Source organism: Aotus nancymaae, unplaced genomic scaffold (assembly GCF_030222135.1).
Source record: "Aotus nancymaae isolate 86718 unplaced genomic scaffold, 86718_ANA_hifiasm-v0.15.2.pri h1tg000010l, whole genome shotgun sequence".
NCBI lineage: Eukaryota > Metazoa > Chordata > Mammalia > Primates > Aotidae > Aotus > Aotus nancymaae.
Window position 1 is genome coordinate 6,415,474 of NW_026988421.1, and position 17,992 is coordinate 6,433,465.

Genomic DNA, 17,992 nt, shown 5'->3' on the forward strand with positions numbered 1-17,992 from the left:
TCACATCTCCCATCCCTCGCATCCCTATCCCTTGCTTCCCCCATCCCTCGCATCTCCCAGCCCTCGCATCCCCCATCTCTCCCAACCCCCCTCCCCCCATCCCCCATCCCTCCCATCCCCATCCCTCCCGTCCTCCATCCCTCCCATCCCCCATCCCTCCCATCCCCCATCTCTCCCATCTCCCATCCCCCCATCCTCCATCTCTCGCATCCCCCATCCCTCCCATCCCCCATCGCTCACATCCCCCATCTCTCACATCCCCCATCCCTCGCATCCCCCATCCCTCCCATCCCCATCCCTCGCATCCCCCATCCCTCCCATCCTCCATCCCTCGCATCCCCCATCCCTCCCATCCCCATCCCTTGCATCCCCCATCCCTCCCATCCCTATCCCTTGCTTCCCCCATCCCTCCCATCCCTATCCCTTGCTTCCCCCATCCCTCGCATCTCCCAGCCCTTGCATCCCCCATCTCTCCCAGCCCCCCTCCCCCATCCCCCATCCCTCCCATCCCCCATCTCTCCCATCTCCCATCCCCCCATCCTCCATCTCTCACATCCCCCATCCCTCCCATCCCCATCCCTCGCATCCCCCATCCCTCCCATCCCCCATCCCTCCCATCCCCCATCCCTCGCATCCCCATCCCTCGCATCCCCCATCCCTCGCATCCCCATCCCTCGCATCTCCCAGCCCTCACCCCCCATCCCCCATCTCTCCCAGCCCTCATCCCCCCATCCCCCATCTCTCCCATCCCCCATCTCTCCCAGCCCCCATGCCCTCAGAAGACTGGCTTGTTTCTTGTGCTTCTTTTTACAAATATAAGCAAATAGGAATTTCAACTTATTTTATTCTCCTTTCTTATAACAGAGGATATAATAGCATGTGATACATACCTTGCTGCACCTTGTTTTTTTGAGTAATAAACCCTGGAGGTGTTCTACTGCACAGATGTGCCCACTTAGCCTGGCCCCCTGCAGACTCTTCCAGGCTTCTTGAACTATGAATTTCAAGTTCATGAGTCCTTTTGGACACGGGAGATGGATCTTCTTCTGCACGGTGAATTCCTGTCAGTAGGATTGCTTGGCCACAGGCCGTGTGCATTTGGCCTCTCGGAGGCTGTGCCAGGTTACCACCGTAGGAGCCCTTCCTCCTTGCATCCCGAGGGCCATGTTCAGGGTGCTTTGTTTCCCCACTGCCATCTCAGTAGACACTGGTCCAACGTTTGACTTTTTCACAACCAGATAGGTAAAAAACAGTTTCCCTGTCATTTTAGTTTGTATTTTTCTAATCACTTGAACATCTTTTTGTATCTTTAAAGGCCATTTGTGTGTCCTTTACTGTGTTCATTTCATTTGCCCTTTTAAAAAAATTGTGTCATTGGTCTTTTTCTTCTCAGTTGTATATTAGATTAATTTTTGCCTGTGATATGAGTTACAAATCTTTACTACTAATTTGTTCTTTGTTTTCTAACTTTGCTTCTGACATTCTTGAGCTTTACTGAGGTAGAATTCATATACCACACAATTCACCCATTTAAGGTGTACAACTTAGTGGTCTTGAATGTATTCACAGAGTTCTGCAGGCATCATCACAATCAATTTTAGAACATTTTTGTCACCCCAAAAGAAAGTCCCTGCCTCTTAGCAGTCACTCTGCATCCCCTTCAGCCACCCCCACTCCCGGCCACTGGCAACCACGAAACTGCTTTCTGTCTCCATGGGTGTATTGGTGCATTCTCACATTACTGTAAGGAAATACATGAGACTGGGTAATTTTGAAGGAAAGAGGCTTAATTGACTCATAGTTTCACACGGCTGGGGAGGACTTAGGAAACTTAGAATGACTGGAGAAGGGGAAGCAAACACATCCTTCTTCACATGGCGGCAGGAGAGAGAAGTGCTGAACAAAACGGGGAAAGCCTCTTATAAAACCATCAGATCTCATGAGAAATAACTCACTATCATGAGAACAGCATGAAGGTAACCACCCCCAGGAGTCAGTTGCCTTCGACTGCATCCTCCCACAACCCATGGGAATTATGGGAACTACGATTCAAGATGAGATTTGGGTGGGGACACAGCCAAACCATGTCAGTGGGTTTCCCTGTTCTGGACATTTCATATCAACGGATCCACACAGTATGTGGCCTTTTGCGTCTGGCTTCCTTCACTTAGCATCATGCTTTCAAGGGTCATCCACACCATAGCATGTAGCAGTATCTCTTTTCTTTTTTTGGCCAAATAACGTTCTGTTGTATGGCTAGACCACATTTTATGTATTCATTCACCAGTTGATAGGCATTGGGCTGTTTCTACTTTTTGGATATTACGAATAATGCTGTGTAAACATTTATGTACAGGTTTCTGCATAGACATACGTTTTCATTTCCTAGAAGTGGAATTGCTGGGTCTAATGGTAACTCTGTGTGTAACATTTTGAGAAGCTGCCAAACTGTTTTCCACAGTGACTGCATCATTTTACATTCCTACCAGTGCTTCTGGCATTTGTGGACATGTAAATGTTTTTATCAAATTTATTACTTTTATGGCTCTGGATTTTGAGTTTTAGAAAGGTCTTTTTTTTTTTCTCAAAATGATAAAGGAAGTCTCCTGTTTTCTTCTAGCACTTTTATGGGTTATGTTACGCTCTTTGGTCTGTGTTGAGTTTATCTTGTGTGTGCTGTGAATATAGAGCCAATCTTTTTTCTTTAATGTAGCTGCCTGTCTGTTTCAGTACCATCTATTGAAAATGCCATCTTTTTCTCTCTGCTTTGAGATTTTACCTTTATCATATACTAAACTGGGTTTATTTCAGAACAGTGTTTCATTGGTCTCTATAGCTATGTGTGTACGTTCCTACTAATATGCTGTTTTAATTATGGAGGCTGAATGTGTTCTGGTGTATTATATATGGTATGGGGTAGTCTAGGAGGGTTAGCTTCTCTACTGTTCTTTATAGAGTTTTCCTGACTAATCTCACTTGTTTATTTTTTCGTTAAAAACTTGAAAATTAGTTTGTCTTAAGACCATGGGGATTGGGAGTGCTGTTGATACTTTAGATTGGGATCATATTAGATTTATGAATTAATTTAGGAAGAATCTGTACCTTTTTGAGGTTGAGTCTTCCTATCCATGACACAGGATTTATTTCCATTTGTTCAGTCTTGTTTTTCTGTTTTTTAAAGTTTTCTTTTTTTCTATCAATTTTGCCAGTTCTGGTAAGTTTATTCCTAGGTATTTTATCTTTAGCATTGCTGGCGTGTCTTCTTGCTTTTGAAAGCAGGTTTTTGTTAGCAAGAGAGGTTGAATAGAAGCAGAGCTCCCAGACCACCAGGAGCCACAGGCGCAGTGCGGGGCTGGACTGTAGGAAGGGGGGTCACACCCCCCTTGATGGTCTCAGTTTATCTCTCCGAACACCTCTGAGGCTTTGAGGCTCTTATGAGCCTCGTACACATGAGAAACTGAGGCACTAAACTTTAATGATTGGCCAGGGTCCCTGGAGGCAATCCCCTGAGCTGGAATTCCAGCCCGCACTGCCCCACCGTCCTGCCGGAGGACCGTGGGCTTTCCTGAGCATGGCCTGGGAGTGACGAGGTCCGATTGCATATCAAGCAGCTGTGCAGTCTGGGGCAAGTCCCTTCTCCTCGCTCGGCCTCTGTCTGCTCATCTGCAAGAGTGGCTAAACCGGTTGGTGATTTGCTCACCTCAACAAGAAGGATCCCTTTTCTCCAGTGCGCCTTCCGTGGAAGGCAATATCTGGAACTGAGCTGTGAGCTGCTGGGGTGGAGCCCAGAGGGCCCCCGTGCCCAGGAGTCCTGTCTTTAGCACCCTGCTGTGTCCCCAAACGAGTGCCCACCAGCCCCTCTGAGAGCCTTGGACATACCTGCTGCATCCCTAGTCCTGCTCAGAAGCCACCCCTGGAACTGTGCGCCCTGCTGGTTGGCTCTGTTCAAGGTCTGTGGGCGCAGGCCGTGCATCAGCCTCACCGCCCCGCCAGAACCCTGTGTGCTTTGGAAAGGTCCCTCGACTTTTGTTAGGCAAAGAATTCTCTTCACGCCAAGCTGTGAGTGAGGTGGTTTCACAAGTCCCGTCCTGAGTGTGTGCTGGCTGGAATGTACACCGCAGAAACAAAATGTTTGTTTTCCAATTGTGAGAGCACGGGGAGGCCCTTTGGCATCAGCTCCCACACCTTCTGTGTTGGGGCAGGCCATCTGGGACCTGGTGCAGAAACAACGTCGCCACCGTGTGGCCTGTGGAGTGCCCGCAGAGAGGGGCCACAGGGTTGGCCACCATTCAGAGGGCGTGCGTGGCTCTGGGCCTCCAAGGCCTGTTCCTACCCACAGCACCCTGGGGTGTAGGCCTCAGGACCCCAGGGCTGTGCACACAACTGGGGTGGGCCCTTCCTTCCCATTGACCCTTTGCCCCCAGGCTGCACGATGCACCCACTGTGAGCCAGTCCATGGCATGTGGGGTCAGGGTTCCCTGCACGCCTGGCAGGAAACGGGGTACACACAGGAATTTGGGCCTGCTTCCGGCGTGGCTGCTGCAGAGGCGGGTTTTGCTGGGAGAGAAGGAATCCGCCAGTGAAGAGGGAGACAGGGTGGGGCCGCCAGGCTGGCGCTGACCCAGGGCTGGTGCAGAGGGGGTTTCTGTGGCTGAAAGAGTTTTGCTGTAGAAGGGGCCAGAGCATGTGTGGGAGCAGTGAGGGCGGAGGGGCCCAGGCAGCAGAGACGGAGGAAGAGGGTCCTTGGGGAGGGCCAGCCCGAGAGTGGTGGCCAGGCTCTGGCCTGCTTGGCGGGCTTGGCCTGATGAGCAGCACTCTGGTGAACTTTGCAACCTCCCCGGCCGACCGAGTGACTTTCCAGGGCTCCGTTATGAGGAACCCTCTGTGGCCGACAGCGCACGGGATGAGTGGAGTCCACAGAGGAGCTGCTGGAGCCTGCACTTGCCTTCCGTGAGTCTGGCAGGGGAGACAGTAGACTGGGCCTGTTGGCTCTTGGTCTGTCTTCAGAGGCCTGGGTTTTTAGGTGTCTGAGCTGGGGATGGGCTGTCCCCAAGATCAACTCCTCCTTCCCCCATTCCTTCAGCCTCCAAAGGCCATAGGTCCTTTTCCTTATAGTTCTTGTCCTCAGCTGGGCCCTAGGCCTTGAGTTACTAGAGGCAAGGCCACGCTGCATGAAGAATCCAGTGGGAGGGCTGCCCCCAGGATGCACGGGATGGGAGCCCCAAGAGAGCCACCAGAGCAGGGACAGCAGGGCCAAGGGATGGCTGGGGGTGGGGAGGCCATGAGAGAGCCCCAAGCTGGGTGCCACCCTTCCTGAAGTGACAGGGTGGCCTGACCTGGCTCTGGCACCACCTGGGCCTCCCAGACCTGGAGGGGATGTCAGATTTGGGGCAAGATACCTTGTCCACAGAAAAGGAAAAATGGTGCCTGCCCCATGAGCCTGACCAGCCCAAGACAATGCCTCTGAAGTCTGTCCCCTGCTGTACTGGCTCCTGGAATAGGAGTGACCACATTCTCTGGCGTGTGGCAGGCACTCCGTACACGTTCGTTGGCCTGTGCAGAAATGAGCTGAGGAAACACTCACAGGAAGGCGGGCACTTCCCTAGTAACTGAGCAGGGCAGCCTCCCACCATAGATATTTACTGCCCACACTGGGCCATTTGCTTCTAGAACTTGTGGTCTGGGAAGAGCCTTGTGTATTCAGTGCCAAATCAGTGGTGCTCCCAGGACCCTGGAGTCCCTTCCTGCTCCTGGCAACTTTATTTCCCTCTTTTCAGGCCCTGGCAACCTGACTTCCCCATCTGGGTTTTGCTGGCACTGCTGCCCTTCTTCCTGAGGGTAAGGGACAGACCACACTCAGAAGGGCTGCCTCTTTTGGGGTCCAGAGGTGGCAAGCATTTCACAAAAATGGGCTGGGCGTGATAACTGTCCTCCACTTTTTTTTTTTTTTTTTTTTTTTTTTTTGGAGAGACAGGGTTGTGCTCTGTTGCCCAGGCCAGAGTGCAGTGGTGCCATCTCAGCTCACTGCTACCTCTGCCACCTGAGCTCAAGTGATCCTCCCACCTCAGCCTCCTGAGTAGCAGGGACACAGGCATGTACCACTATGCCAGGCTAATTTTTAGGGTGTTTTTTTTGGTAGAGATGAGGTTTTGCCATGTTGCCCAGGCTGATCTTGAACTCCTGGGCTCAAGCAATCCACCTGCCTTGGCTTCCCAAAGTTGTGGGATTACAGCTGTGAGCCACCATGCCCGGCTGATGCTATCCCTTTTTAAAACTGGGCACCAACAGGACCCTGGACGAGCAGCAGACCAAATGCCCAGAGGAAGGGCCCTGCAGAGGCAGGGCAGTCAGCCCCTAGGGAAAGGTTGGCCATGCCCACGGCCTTCGAGGCATCGCTAGCACCTGCAACCTCTGAGGAAAAGCAGTCCCCGCCACCTGACCCCTCTGGCCCCAGGGGGCAGGGGCAGCAGCTTCCTGTGAGAAAGAGAACAGCCTTCATGCAAAATCCAGATTTACCAAAGATGGATTACAGATAGGCCAAAAATATGCTTGCGCCTTTTTTTCTTTTTCGAAATAGTTTTTTAAAAGCCTAGGAAACCACATGCCTCGCCGTCTTAGTTGTTTCTGTGCCAGCTTCCAGCACAAATGGGACTTAGAAAATTTCCAGGCCGTTGGCCATCGTTCTCATAGCCTGGTGTTTTCTGGATACTTGGAGAATTCCGTTCTCATGCAAGCGTCTGTTTGGGGAGGGAATGCCTCCGCTCAGCCAGAGCCTGGAGCCCCCACAGCTTCCAGCAGGGAAGCTGCCAGGCCAGGCTGGGGACCAGCTCTGCTCCTGACTTGTGAGTTGGGTTTGTTGATGGCCTTTTCTTAGAGGGACTTGAGGTAGCTCCATGAAGACGTGTAACACAGAGTGCCATAAAACTGGACTAAAAAGAGGGAGAGAGCAATGGAAGGAGGAAACGCAGTTCTGCCCGCTGTGAGGAGTGGCGGCACAGGAGGGAATTGGTCACCACTCGCTCAAGAGACGCACTCAGGCGTGGCGCAGGCAGGGGCCGAGAGGAAGCCTCATGTGGGCACTACCCTTAGGACACTGACTAACCGAGGAGAGGAGTCCCCAGCCACCACTGCTCCCAGCACATGCCAACAGCAGCTGGACGCCCCAGGGTCGCGGTGGCCCATCTCCGACCACAGCTTGACATTTCTCTTCTAGAAATAACAGTAGTACCAAGAAGAAGCAAGTGTGCAACTATAATTACATTAACACCCGGGGTGCTTTTTACCTGTGGCTTTAGATTGGGTCCCTAGGAAGCAGGGCCTGAGCTGGGGATTCTTGTGCCAGTGACAGATAGAGGGATGCTCCCAGTACGAGCCTTCAGGGAGGCAGGGGAAGCCCATGACTGGCAGAGGCCCAGCAAGGAGGCGGGATCAGCTCAAGTCACTTCTCAGCCTGGCACTTCGGAAACTGTGAAGTGTGATTGGCACCTTGGTCTTGATCCTGCCCAGGCGAGGGGCAGCTCCTGTCCTTGTATCCGTTGGTCATTGGTCGGGGGCGACCCCAAAGGGAAAGGATAACCTCCTATCCTAGGTCTCCCAGCCCAGAGTAGTTCTGGAAGCGGCAGCCATGAGCTGTCAGAGCCAGCACTCACAACAGTGGAGAGTGCGCGCTGCCCAGGGTTTAGGACTCCAGGTGGGGCACCAGCAGCCTGGCTTTCCTCTTGGGATCCTTGCAGTGGCCCTGTGAAGCAGCCTGGCCGGGGACAGCAGTTCCGCTTCCCAGGAGGGGAAACAGGAAGTGAGGCCACTTGGTCAGCAGAGGAACTCAGTGCCTCCAACTGCAGAATCTGGTTCCCCTTGCTCCTCCCCGGAGCTCTCCAGGTTCAGGGCAGAGCCAGAGCCCATGGGGTGAGAATACCCGGCCTCCTTCAGAGAAGGCAACCAGGACAAAGAGGAGTGGCCACTGCTCCCAGATACATCACCTGACCAGCCAGCTTAGTCTTTGTCACCAGATGCCCACTCCTGTGTGTGAGGATGTAGTTCATGAGTTCTGGGGACTCCCAGGCCCCTGGCAGCTCTCCCTAGAGAAATCCGGGAGCTGTTTCCCCTCCACTTCCTAGGCCTTGCCCTTCACAGCCCAGAGTGGGTTCTGGTCACTACTGATAAAACATGGGGTTTAGTTCAGCTCAGGAGACGTTTCTGGAGTCTCTACTACATCTTCACCCTGCAGGCCCAGGAACAGCAGCACATGGGGCAGGGAATGAGCTTGCTGGGCTGAGGCTGGACAGGGTAAGTGGCGGTCTGCCTGGCAGCAGTACAGAGCTGTCATGCTGAGTCAGCGTGTTTCCTAAGGCGGGACTGGATTTCAGCTTGCACCTAGAAGGCAGGGACCAGGCCACCTTCGTCTTTACTCCCGTGCCCAGCCAGGGACCTCCCACTCAGGAGAAAGTGTAGGAATAAATACCTGCACAGAACAGCCCTGCAGAAGAGGGGCTGTTGCTCCTAGCTGGGAAGCCCTGGGGAGGCCGGCTGGGGCAGGCTGAGAAGGAAATCCAAGCTGCAGCCAGTGGGTGTGACTAGGGTCTCTGTCGTGGCTAGAGCTGAGGTCTAGGGGGTCTGATGGGAAAGGCAGGGGCTCCATCCCAAAGTTACCTCTCCAGCAGGCTGCAGTGGCCTAGCTTTTGCAGACTCTAAGAGTAGGTCCTGATGCATGTCCCTGGCCACTGGCCTCAGGCTGTATGGACAGTTCCCACAGAGCTTTTCACCTGGGCAGGGCTGTGCCAGAGTAGGTGGCCCAGTCCAGGTATAGGGCTGGATGTCAAGAGAACAGAAGTTGGCGGGCTGGGGGACAGTTGGTCCCGGCGCAGCAGTTTCACCCTGGAATAATGTGTTCATGTGGCACTTTGAACTTAGCCATTTTGCAGCTTTTTGCAGATGTTTTTGAGGACACACAGGCTGCCAGGCTTCCAACTGGTCGTGCAGTGTTCTTTCATGCGGTAGGTGGAGCTGCTAGAAGATGCTGGGCAGGACCTTGCCTCTGGGCCGTGGAGGGCACAGGGCAGCTGCAGGGCCTGGGTGTGGCACGCCATGGGAGTCTGCATGGGGAGGGCTCGCGAGGGATGGGGCTTGAGCAGAACACACATCGCCCATTGTGGCCGCCACATTCCTTCCTTACAGGTGAGGCCCGCCACCAGCTGGGGCAAACAGTGGGTGGTTCTTGGCCTTCTCTCAGTGTGGCTGAAATGGCTGAGTTTTGAGTCAACAGTGTTCTCAAGGTGACACTGGCTTTGAGGCCAAGGAGCAGGTATATTTGAAGAATATGAGGGGCCCAGTGGCATTCTCTGGTTTGCCTGTGACGAGATTCACCAGCACGTCCTCATAGATTCCCCCTGCATCACAGCGGAAAGAGCTCAGTTAGTCCAGATAGCCCTGAACACCCCGACTTGGCAGGCAGGCTGGCCGCAGCCCAGAGGTGGAAGAATTGCCTGACGTTGTGATGCCCACATGGATGGAGTCTGCCCCTGTATTGCCTGTCTGACCTCAGCCCCTTCTGGGTCACAGTGAGGTAAAAGCCACACATCTGTGAAAGGTCCAGCCGATGGGTCCCCAGCGCCCTTGCCTGGCTGTGGCTAATGCAGAATGTGGCTGACTTTGGGCAGCTGTGACAAAGAAGCCTTAGACTGGGGAAACCTACACACCGCAGAAACGCATTGCTGTTAGCTAGAAGCTGGGAAGTCCACGACCCAGGTGCCAGCAGACTTGGGTCTCGTGAGGGCCCGCTCTTCATAGTTGGCACTTTCTCATGTCCTTGCCTGGCGGGAGAGGCACCTGCGCCCCCTCCAGTCACTGTTATGAGCCCTAGTCCCATCCATGAAGGCCCCTGGCATGACTTCATTGCCTCCCAGAGGCCCCACCTCTTCATACTTTTGCACTGAGCCTTAGCTTTCAATGTCGGAATTGGGGAGGAGGCACAAATTTAGACCATAGCACCACGATTAGTGCCCAGACCTGCACAGCCATGGTGGCTCAAGATAGGCGCCCCGAGTAGGACCGAGAAGGCGAGCACAGTTGAGTGTGCAGGCTGTGCTCCCACTCCGTCCACCTGAGAGGCCACAGAAACACTCACAGCCTTTCACATGACAGCTCGCAGAAAACATGGGCACGTGTTCGGGCGTCAGGCACACTGGTCTCAACAGACTCAGTCACCCACCTAGAACCGGTTCACAGCACATCATCCAGCTGCTCTGGCCTCGGCTGGACATGACTGCTTATTCTTACACACCATGGCTTCTATACAGGCCGAGAAACAGGCTGCTCAGCCAGCGTTGGGAGAGGTGGGCCTGGCTCCCTGGGCCCCTCCTGGCCTCTCCCTAGGCCTCCTCTATCAGGGCAGCCTGGCTGGGCAGAACCTGGGACACACGGCTGAGGCCACCCAGGCTGGGCCATCTCGCCCCTGTTTTGTGCCCCCTGCTCAGTTCTCCTGTCCTGGCTCAGGTCTAGGCCAGTCAGGAGGGTGGCTGAGAAGCAGGAGGAGCCTCCGAGACCCTTTCCTCAAAACCCCACCTCACACTCAGGAGCTGCTGGCCCGTCACCCAGCCCTGGCGGGGGCAGGCAAGAATCCCGGGGCTGTCGTGCAGGGGTCGCCGTCTCCCACCCTCTCCCATGGTGGGGAGACTGTGCTCTGTGCACACCCTGGGCTGCGCTGAATCCCACCGTGGCCCGGAGGGCGGGCCTGTGGCTCCATGGGGGCAACTGCAGGGAAGGGGCTCCCCCGCGGCCTGGGCCAGCATCTCCAGTCTCACGGGTGCCCTGCCCATCTCCCCAGTCCCTGTGCACAGCTCCTTCCAGCACCTCAGCCTTCAGCTTTCTCAGTTAATCAAAAGATTCCAAGAAAAGCAAACCCGTCAGAACGGCTTCCTCCACGGAGTGTTTGGGAACAATGCGCGTGCCCACGGCAGAGACAGTGCCTTTTATTTCCCGGTTGCTGAGGCTGGTCCGACAGCTTGCTGGCTGTGACAGCCGGTGGTCACCTGTATTTCAAAGAGACACACAAACACTGCAGCCTTTGAAAGGATCAAGCCCTCAGGACAGGTCTGTGGTCTTGGCCTTGGCCAGCGTGTGATGAGGGAGGCGGGGGGTGCTCCAGGGCCTCGCTTTGCTCCCCCGGTCCCCACCCCCTTCAGGGAAGAAACCAAAGGCTGGAATCCCGCTGCCCCCTGTGTGCAGCTCTCCCCGCGCTCCCCTCTGGGATGCGACCTCCATGCGGCAGTCCCGTTGGGGATATCCAGGGCTGGGCCGCGGGTGGCCCTCACTGTCCCAGCCTCCGTCTTGACTGGCTGGATGGTGGCATGGGCATCATTCTGAGGAGAAGGCTGGGTTTTGTGCTTTGCCCTGGGAGCAGGCTTTGAACCACAGCACCCTACCCTACGCCCATTGCTGGCAGGTGACTCCAAACAGACCCGGCCTGCGTATCCTTGAATTCTTGTTCGTGCTTTACCTGATGCTGGGTCAGGCCCCAGGCCGCCTCCTGCCCCAGGCCAGCCCCCACACTCAGGGAGCACTTGGTGGGCAGAGAAGCTTTTGTGCAGCCTACTCTCTCTCTAGGGCCTCAAAGGGCCCAGCAAGGCAGGCAAGGACCGTCATGCTCTTAGAAGAGGTCCCCAGCTGGTAAGCACCAGAACCTGGAGCCTGGCCCCTGCTCAGCAGACCAGACTCCCCAGTCCCCAGCACCTGTGGAGGGCACTGGGCCACTCCCCTCTAGAGACTCGGCATATCCAGGCGAGCCTAGAACTCATGATTCCGCCAGCTCCCCGCATGGTTCTGTTTCACACCAGGTTCAGGACCAGCTCCGCCCCTTCACCCACGTCTCCCTCTCGGGTTGCGGAGGGTGGGTAGAGCGGGCATCGTATCACCCTGTGTGTAGCAGTACAGCCTGGCCACATCTCCGAGTCAGGTCCCTTTTCACGGGGAGCGTCGCGGTGCATCAGCTCATTCATGTGTTTGCAGAAGTCCTGTCTGAAAAGCACCCTTGATGTCACCACCGTTGTGGGGTGGATGACTCTCCTCATTTCCATCTAACAGTAAGCTGCTGAGCTTTTATGTGCATCTTAGAATGTTTTCTTAAGATAAAAATCCGAGTAGTGAAATCACCTGATCAAGGAATTGGACACATTTTTCCCAGGTCGCCCTTCAGAAGGGCTGTGCATGAAGTGTTAGGAGCATTCCATTTCAGCTTCCCCAGAACTGGGCCTGCATCACATGTGTGTGCTTTGCCGAGTTAGTAGGTGAATAGTGGAACTTTGCCTGTCTTCGTGAGCACAGCGCGTGCACGGGCCGGAGGTGTGTCTTCATGAGTGCGTTGCTGATGGCCCCTGTCCTTGCCTGGATGGGAGGAGCCTGGGACTTGAGTGGTCTCACCACAACCTGGTTTTGGCGGTCGCTTTGTGGGGTGTGCAATCCTGGGGCTCCGGGAGGGGAGTGGCCCTTAGTAACCTGTATGTCTGCCCCTCCACAGAACTGTCAGGCCTTCAGCAGCCTCAGCTGCTTGAGCGCAGGGACAGAGGACTGCGGCCCCCAGAACCCCTTCGCCTGCCACGTCAGCACCACCAGGGCCTGGACCGCCCTGCTCTCAGCCTCCGGCCCAGGGGGCAGGACCCCCGCTGGGACCCCAGTCCCTGAGCCTCTTCCCTCTTCCTTCGACGACCACCTCACCTGCCAGGAGGACCTGTCCTGTGAGGAGTCAGACGGCTGCGCCCTGGACGAGGATTGCGGCAGGAGAGTGGAGCCGGCCACAGCCTGGAGGGACCGCGGGGTCCCCGGGAACAGCCTCTGCTCCCTGGATGGCGAGTTGGACATCGAGCAGATAGAGAAGAACTGAGGGGTGCGGGCCCAGGTAGGGCTGGGTGTGCTGGAATCCACAGCCCTCCCTCTGGGCACTAGGTCGGCCCTTGAAGGGAAGCCCAACTCTTTGGCCTGATGAAAGCTTCCTGAGCGGTGTCGGGTCCCAGAGAGGGAGCCCACCCGCTGCCTGGGGGAGAGCCTGGCCTGGCCGCACCACACAGCCAGGTGTTAGCCTCTCGCCAGCTCCCCAAGCGTGGCAGCCACCAGGTCCTTGGAACTACTGCAGCGCCCAGGGAGCAGCTTTGGAGTCTGGGTCTTTTCTGCCTTTTTCCTCATGGGATGTCGGGCAGTCTGTTGTTCCCGGCAGAACTGGGCGCCGCTCTGGATCCCCCTGGTGGGGGCGGTCAGGGAGGGCCTGGAGTGGGGGCCGGGGGCCATCTGCTACGCCAGGGCCCTTTGTGGCCTCGCTCAGGTTCGCTTTTGGGGAGTTGGCCCCACAGCTTCTTTCACTCAGTTCTATTCCGTGCCTTCTCTCCCGGGGCTCCCTGCTTCAGGCTTGGGAAGGTTCGGGAGATGCTTCTTTCTGTAACACCAGAACCATTTGGCCTTAATTCCAAGTGTGAGAGACAGAATCCCTGGGGTACTGGACTGGCCTTCCAGAGGGTGAGCCTGTGTCCGGAGTCTTAGGCCCAAGGAGCAGCTTGGAGGGTGCTTGTTAGGGGCCTTCCACGCTGGGTGGAAATTTGGTGGATCTGTTGGCTGAAAAGACAGACTCACTGTGCCTCCTGCAGCATGGAGAGCCGGGCCCCGTGGTTCCGCCACCGTTGAGGCAGGTTAGCAGATGGCAGCCCTTCTCTGTGGCTGGCTGGTCACTGAGTGATCAATGTGGTTGATTCCGGTGAGTTTAGGGATGGCGCGATACCAGGGGGTATCTCTTGAAATGACCGCGGGAGATAGGAGCTGTGAGCGGGTGCGCAGATGCAGGTGCTGTGCACAGTCAGGAGTGAGGGGCGTCCGCTGGCCGCTCTGCAGGGCCCCTGCAGGATTCCAAGCACCTCCCATTTGTTCTTGAGGACTGCTGGCTGTAACCAGGGTGTACCACCCACCCCAAGACAAGCCCACACCCTTGTCAGCTTAGGGGGAGCCCAGTTCTGAAGGCTGTGTCTCTGCCGTAGGCCCAGCCACGGGCACAAAGCTGGATTCATACTCCCCGCCCCACCCTCTCCCACCCTGGCTCCCTACCCGGGGGCCTCCAAGGAGCCTGGGCCCCTGAGGGTTTGCTCTCGGGCAGCTCCTCTCCCCTGCCGTGCAGACACCATCACATAGGCTCTGCACTATGGGAATCTGGCTTTTAGCGAACTTGGCGTCTTCTGCAGACAATAGCAATTGGGCTGGCTTAGGAACAAGTGGCTCATTTTCCCATAAGGCTAAAAATAACTGGCGCGCTCCTTGTGTTGGCTGACATGCGTTAAAAGCACTTTTGTAGTCACTTTGCTTTTGCTCGTCTTCCGTGGACGAGTGAATGCCTCGCTTCTGCAGGTCGAGTCCAGGTGGTTCTCACCTTCTTTCTCCTAAAGAGAAAGATGCTTTTCGGGAAACTTTGTTTAAACCTTCTTTTTTAACTACATCAAAAGGGTGGTGGTTCAAATTCCAGTATGTGGGTGGTGGTTCTTAAAAATCAGCTGTAAGGAGCTGGCAGAAAGCCCCCAGCCCCACGGCCCTGAGAGATGGTGTTGCCAGCTCAGGGTGGGTGGCACTTGGGGTGTGCCAGGCACTGGACAGGTCCCAGAGTGGGGGAACCAGCTCGCCTCCAGTGGCCGTAACTCCTGCCAGAGGCACATCTACTTGTGACCCCAGACAGCCAAACCCAAAGCTGGGGGCTCTGAGCAGACAGAGACCTTGTGCCCTGTCCCTGCCTAGGGGTCATGGAAACCATGTCCTCTTAGAGCAAGTGTGGAGGAGGCCGGGCACTTATTGGGTGAAAGTAGAGGGCACAATCCCATGCCTTGCCCCCAGAGTACCACTGGGCACAGGAGGTCCTGGCACCACACTCCTGTGTGGCCACCGAGGACACACAGCCTCTAAAGCAGGCTGTCCTGTGGGAGGCAGAGGCAGTAACGGAGGCAGGTGGTGGCAGCGGAGGCTGAGGTGTGCCGCAGCCCCCAGCTCCCTCTGCTTTGGGCTGGGATGGGAGGCACAGAGTGTTAAGTGTGTGTCGTGGAACTGGGGGCGAGGTGACCTGTCCTCAAACCCTGCCTGCCACCTCCCCACTCAGGCCTGGTGGCAGGGTGGGACAAGCCATGGAGCTGACCAAGTCACAGCCACCTCCCCGCCTCCCTCAAAGCTGGTCCCATCCATCAGCAAGCTCAGCCCCAGGGCGCTTAGGCAGAAATGACCCAGCCTCCTCAGACCCCGCCTGCCTGTCCTGTGCCCACCACAGCTCCTAGCCCAAGCCCACCACGCAGCAGTCAGGGGAGAAAATGGCGGCTGTCCCTTCTGCTTAGAGAAAGAAATGGCCTTCAGCTGTTTTCATATTTGTCTTTTGGCTGGAGAGCAGACCCCATCTATAGTTGCCACCCCGTCATCCAAGCCACCACACTGCCTGGAGCAGCCTGTTCCTGCACTCCACCCTGCTGGCCCCAGGGCTTCTGGTCTCAGAGCTCTGGGAGAGAGGCTCGCCCAGGAGATGGCCCCCCCACGTTGGTGTCCCCACAGGCAGCAGATAGCTCACCCCCACCAGCCGGGGGCAGCAGCAGAAGCCTCACTTTTGCCCACGAGCCCTGCCTCTGAGGGGAGACTGAGGAAGGGCAGGGCCAGGAGCAAGCCTTGCCAGGCCACCTCCCTGCTCTTGGGACCCTGAAGAGTGGGCTAAGCCTGCAGGGAAGCCGGGTGGGAGGAGGGGCTTTGCACCACGTGCAACCCACTCATTGTAAAGCCACCCAAATGCCTGAGGCTGCTGTCCACCTGTGGGGCCCGGGACCGGGGCCACAGCCTCGCTGTTTTCATCACCACACCCTCTTGCCTTACTCGCAGTGGAGGCCGGAGCTGCCCTGGGCCACGGGTCCACAGGGAGCTTGTTCTGACCAGACGTACAGATTTTCATTCTCAGAAAGCCTTACTTTTCAACAGATTTTTTGTAGCCAGTTTTGTGAATTTGTACACTGAAGGAAAGTTTAAAGGGGAAGTCCATATTAAAAAGAAAACCAACCCCAACTTCCAAATGGGTCTTCTGGCGCGGGGGCGTGAGTGGCCGTGCTCTAGCTGTGCTGCCTGTGTGAGCAAGCTTCCCCAGCTGCGGAACCCCTGACCCCCTGCTGCTGGCTCGGCTTTGGTGTCACGCCCACTGCACCCCCGTTTCCACTGATGTGCCGTCTGTGGATACGGGGGTGGTCGCTTGAATCATGGCCACTCCAGACGCCGGCCGGCAGGGAGGCAGCAGGCTGGCTGCGCACCGGGGCTCAGGCGCCTGGCCCCACACTGGCAATGATGCCGCACCTTGCCATGTCGACGCTGTTGGTCAAACCCCTTTGTCATGCCTCTTTAAAGAGAAAAGAAGAGAAAGATTTTTTTTTTTTAATGGCAGACCGAATGGAGATCGTTTAGCCTAGGTAGGATAGTCTGACCTTCTAGCATAGTCTTTTTGGCAAATGATTTGTGTTTTCACGCGTGGGGAAGCTGTCCTGGGGGGTCGGGTGATGGATAGCACAGTGTCCCTGAGGGTGCAGGAGCTTCCCGAGCTGGACGTGTCGGTGTTGCAGAGCTTCAGGAAGTGTGGCGGGCAGAAAGCGGAGACCCGGGGCCCAGGGTCTGCCGCCCCCTCGGCCTGGCCTCCCCGCACGGGCCGTGGCTTGCACTCCAGCCGCTCTAGTCTCTCAGGAATTTGCTTGTTACTTTTACTGTGTAAATAAAGCTTCCTGGTTCAGTCCCCACGTGTCTGGTGCCAGCTGTGTGGTTTCTGTTGGGTGTGGTGAACTGGCAGGTACCCCCCTGCCCGCAGGAGCATTAGCTCTGGGCTGGGAGGGACACGATTGGACCCTTCTGTCCCCTCCAAGTCTCAGGGTCTGAATCTGTAAAATGGGGCTAGCAGACGTCACAGAGCTGTGGAGAGGCTCGGGCGCAGGATGGTGTGGGAGCAGCCGGGGAAGGGGGAAGGCTGACCGTGGCCACAGCTGCGTCGTGGGAGCCCTTCCAGGGCTGGGCTGTTCTGGCTCCAGCCGGGACCCCCAGGACAGCAGCGGGGAGACGCTCCTTAATGTCATTTGAGTTAGGAGCAGCGGAGGAGTCTGCCTTTTTGAGCACATCAGCTCAGCCTTCGACAGTGCCGGGAGGCAAGGCCGCACTGCGGGGTGCTGAGCCAGCCTGGCCTAGAGCCAGGTAGGGCCTGGGATGGCGCCTACCACCCACCCACCGGGGTAGCGGAGGAGCGGTGCACAAAGCACTCTAGGTTTCTGCCCCCGCAGCAAGCAGCACAGTGCGGACTTCTGCTGCATGAATTGTGGGGGCCCCAGAAGCACGAGACCCAGCCCAGTGTGGCTCACTGTCCCCGTGCGTGGCCCTCTGCTTTCCCCGACTCGGGAGTGGGGTGCTTGCGGCCTAGAGGGCAGGTGTGGAGAGGTTCAGTTTCTGTAACTCAACACTTGCCCACATGATCTGCCCATGGAAGCCTGGCCTAGAACACTTGTGAGGGCCAGGGCAGCCCCTTGGGAATCTCGCTCCTCTCTTTTGATTTGTTTTTCCTTTTAGCAAGAGCCTTAAAAAAAAAGTTTATGGACACTGAACTCAAGAAACGGGGGAAGCAGGGCCGCTGGGAGAGGTGAGCCCCTCATCCCCACTGCTGCACCCAAGGCCCAGGGACTCACTGATCTGAGGCTGGACGCAGCAACTTCCCCAGCCCACCCTCACCCCTGCCTTGTATCTGATGGATGAGGCAGGGCAGAGGCTGGCAGGGGGCTTCTACCAAGCATAGTGCCCCCACCTATGGGTAGGGCACAGAGTGGCCCTGGAAGAACCTCTGGCCCTTGTCAGCCCCTTGCCGCCCGCCATCCCCAGATGAGGTCCCTGGCTGGGTGGCAGCTCCATTCTGCCCTGCCGTGGGGCCTGTCCCTAGGCCTCACCCCAGTGCAGTGCCCAGGCCAGGCGCACGTGCTTCTGACAT

At 56.5% G+C, this 17,992-nt stretch overlaps 1 protein-coding gene across 1 annotated transcript in view; it reads left to right on the top strand.

Moving 5' to 3' along the window:
* The window catches only part of FAM53B (family with sequence similarity 53 member B), an 82,583-nt gene extending 65,817 nt beyond the window's left edge, over nt 1-16,766 (top strand). Inside the window, exon 4 of the mRNA XM_012453395.3 lies at nt 12,512-16,766. Coding sequence (XP_012308818.1) covers nt 12,512-12,874 — 363 coding nt within the window. The 3' untranslated portion in view covers nt 12,875-16,766. The remainder of the gene's footprint in view (nt 1-12,511) is intronic.
* Nucleotides 16,767-17,992: the final 1,226 nt, after the last annotated feature.